General features: G+C 49.5%; 1 protein-coding gene across 1 annotated transcript in view; it reads right to left on the bottom strand.

Moving 5' to 3' along the window:
- thsd7ab (thrombospondin, type I, domain containing 7Ab) overlaps positions 1-2,500 on the bottom strand; it is a 196,096-nt gene that overhangs the window by 76,643 nt on the left and 116,953 nt on the right. Inside the window, exon 11 of the mRNA XM_063199502.1 lies at positions 60-175. Within this exon, the coding sequence (XP_063055572.1) occupies positions 60-175 (116 nt within the window). The remainder of the gene's footprint in view (positions 1-59; positions 176-2,500) is intronic.

Genomic DNA, 2,500 nt, shown 5'->3' with positions numbered 1-2,500 from the left:
TGTGCTGTGCAGTGCTGTGTCGTGACTGACTGTTTCGTGATGAGTTGCTTCTACTGTACCTGGTTCGCAGTTGGGGATGCATGCAGACCACTCGCTGAACGGAGTCACCAGACAGTCCCGCTTGCAGGGCAGCAGACACGGACGCACTGCCTCAGGCCGGGGTCCCTCTGGACACCTAGTTAACACACACACACGCACGCACGTACGCACACACACGCATACGCACACGCACACGCACACGCACACACACATACACACACACACACACACACACACACACACACACACACACACACACGCACGCACACACACACACGCACACGCACACACGCACACGTACGCACACACGCACACGTACACACACACGCACACACGCACACACAGGCACACACACATGCACACGCACACGCACATGCACACGCACACGCACACACAGACACATGCACGTACACACACGCACACACACACATACACACACGCACGTACACACACACACACACACACACACACACACACACACACACACACACACACACACATAAAAGAGTTTACTTGTGGTCCACTTGCTATTTGTGTCTACAACTTAAAACTGATTGCTGTACACACAGACACAAAGTCGGCAGCTGAAAAGATGCTCAGATGGCAGTTGTAAAGAGGCACAGACGCGAGCCAGTGAAGTGAAGACAACACTGACAAAAATAGTTTGCCCGCAACAAAGAGTTCACTCACACTACACAGATACACATACAAAGACACAGACATCCACACAGAGACACGTGCACTCACACGTGTGCATACACCATATGCATACGTACATAGTTAGGTACACAGACAGATATCAGTACATTGTAGTTCAGCAAAAACACACAGACACACACACACTCTCTCACACACACATGCACACACACAGACAACACCACTGACAAGAGCACACACACAGCCCTTCTGCAGTATACCACAGCAGTACAGTATGAATTCTCATCCGCCACCCACACACACATTTTAGACAGACAGAAAGATAGACAGACAGACATGCACGCACGCACACAGACACGCACACACGCACGCACGAACGAACACACGCACGCACGCACACACACACACACACACACACAGTAAAACCTCAAATCCTCCTGCTCCGCCTGCCCACTACTAGCCCACCCACATCCAAGCAGGGGTCGAGGGGATTGGGGTTCACCATGCGTTCATGATGCGTGCAAAGGCATCCCAACACATGCAGGTACGCACATGGTCACACTTTAAGCCTCTTACATTCAGCCATCTTCACACCACTGCTGAGAGGCCCCTCCACTCCATGTAGGTAGTAGTAGTGGTCTGTGGTCTATATATCCCACAAGGCCTCTTGCTAGTGTCTACGCCGCGGCACGCCGAGGGCACAGGTTCACCGCGCAGTTAGTCAACAACGGCTCCAGGGGTTAAAGACATGTCACCGAGGTTCGGCCTAATCCCGATCATTGCAGTAATGGAATTAATTACCGGGGGCTTAGCGCCTAAGTCCGTTTTCCGGGCAGGTGGGGTGAGGTGTTTGCCCACCTCAGGTGGAGAGGATGGAGAGAGAGAGAGATGGAGAGGGATGGAAAAACTGGGAGAGAGAGGTGGAGAGAGAGAGAGAGAGAGAGGGAGAGAGAGAGAGAGAGAGAGAGAGAGAGAGAGAGAGAGAGAGAGAGAGAGAGAGAAACAGGGAGAGAGACGGAGAGACGGAGAGGCGGAGAGGCGGAGAGAGCGAGACAGAGATGCAGAGAGAGAGAGAGAGAGAGAGAGAGAGACAGAGAGAGAGAGAGAGAGAGAGAGAGAGAGAGAGAGAGAGAGAGAGAGAGACAGAGAGAGAGAGGAGAGAGAGAGAGAGAGAGAGAGAGAGAGAGAGAGAGAGAGAGAGAGAGAGACAGAGAGAGAGAGAGAGAGCTAGGGAGTGATAGACAGGGAGGTAGGGGAATACCTTAGAGACACAGAGAGAAAACTAAAATAGAGATGTGATGCAGAGAGGGATGCAGTAAGGCTTGCCACACCAATAACACTCGACCGAGAGAGAGAGAGAGAGAGAGAGAGAGAAATATTTACGATAGAAATCTACAGTAGATACTAGATAGAGGATGTAGTGGTTTCAGCATACTGCATAGTGTCTGGAGTGGACACAAAAGCAGTCAAAGGCTGGATGAAAATATAGTTACTATAGCTCTGCCCTTGCAATCACTATCTATCGCAAGATGGAAATGGAAGTGGCCACCGGGCAAAGCCCATAAGTTAAGTGCTTTAAATGGGCCAGTAATGCGCCACTACTCAGTACTAGCACGTCTCACTTTTAAGGGCTATTCACCATCTTGTAACTATAACGGTAACTATAAATAAGAGTTCAGTTGCAAAATTATGTAATAAGTGCCAGTTTTTGATTTTTCCATTTTATTATTGCTACTGTTCAGATGTTTTGATATGTATATGGCACCACAGTTTTAACATGTTTTGTCTACTTTTTTGTAATCTT

This window comes from Engraulis encrasicolus, chromosome 5, assembly GCF_034702125.1.
Source record: "Engraulis encrasicolus isolate BLACKSEA-1 chromosome 5, IST_EnEncr_1.0, whole genome shotgun sequence".
NCBI lineage: Eukaryota > Metazoa > Chordata > Actinopteri > Clupeiformes > Engraulidae > Engraulis > Engraulis encrasicolus.
The sequence above is the reverse complement of the archived record's forward strand: the minus strand, read 5'-3'. Positions and strand labels throughout refer to the sequence as shown.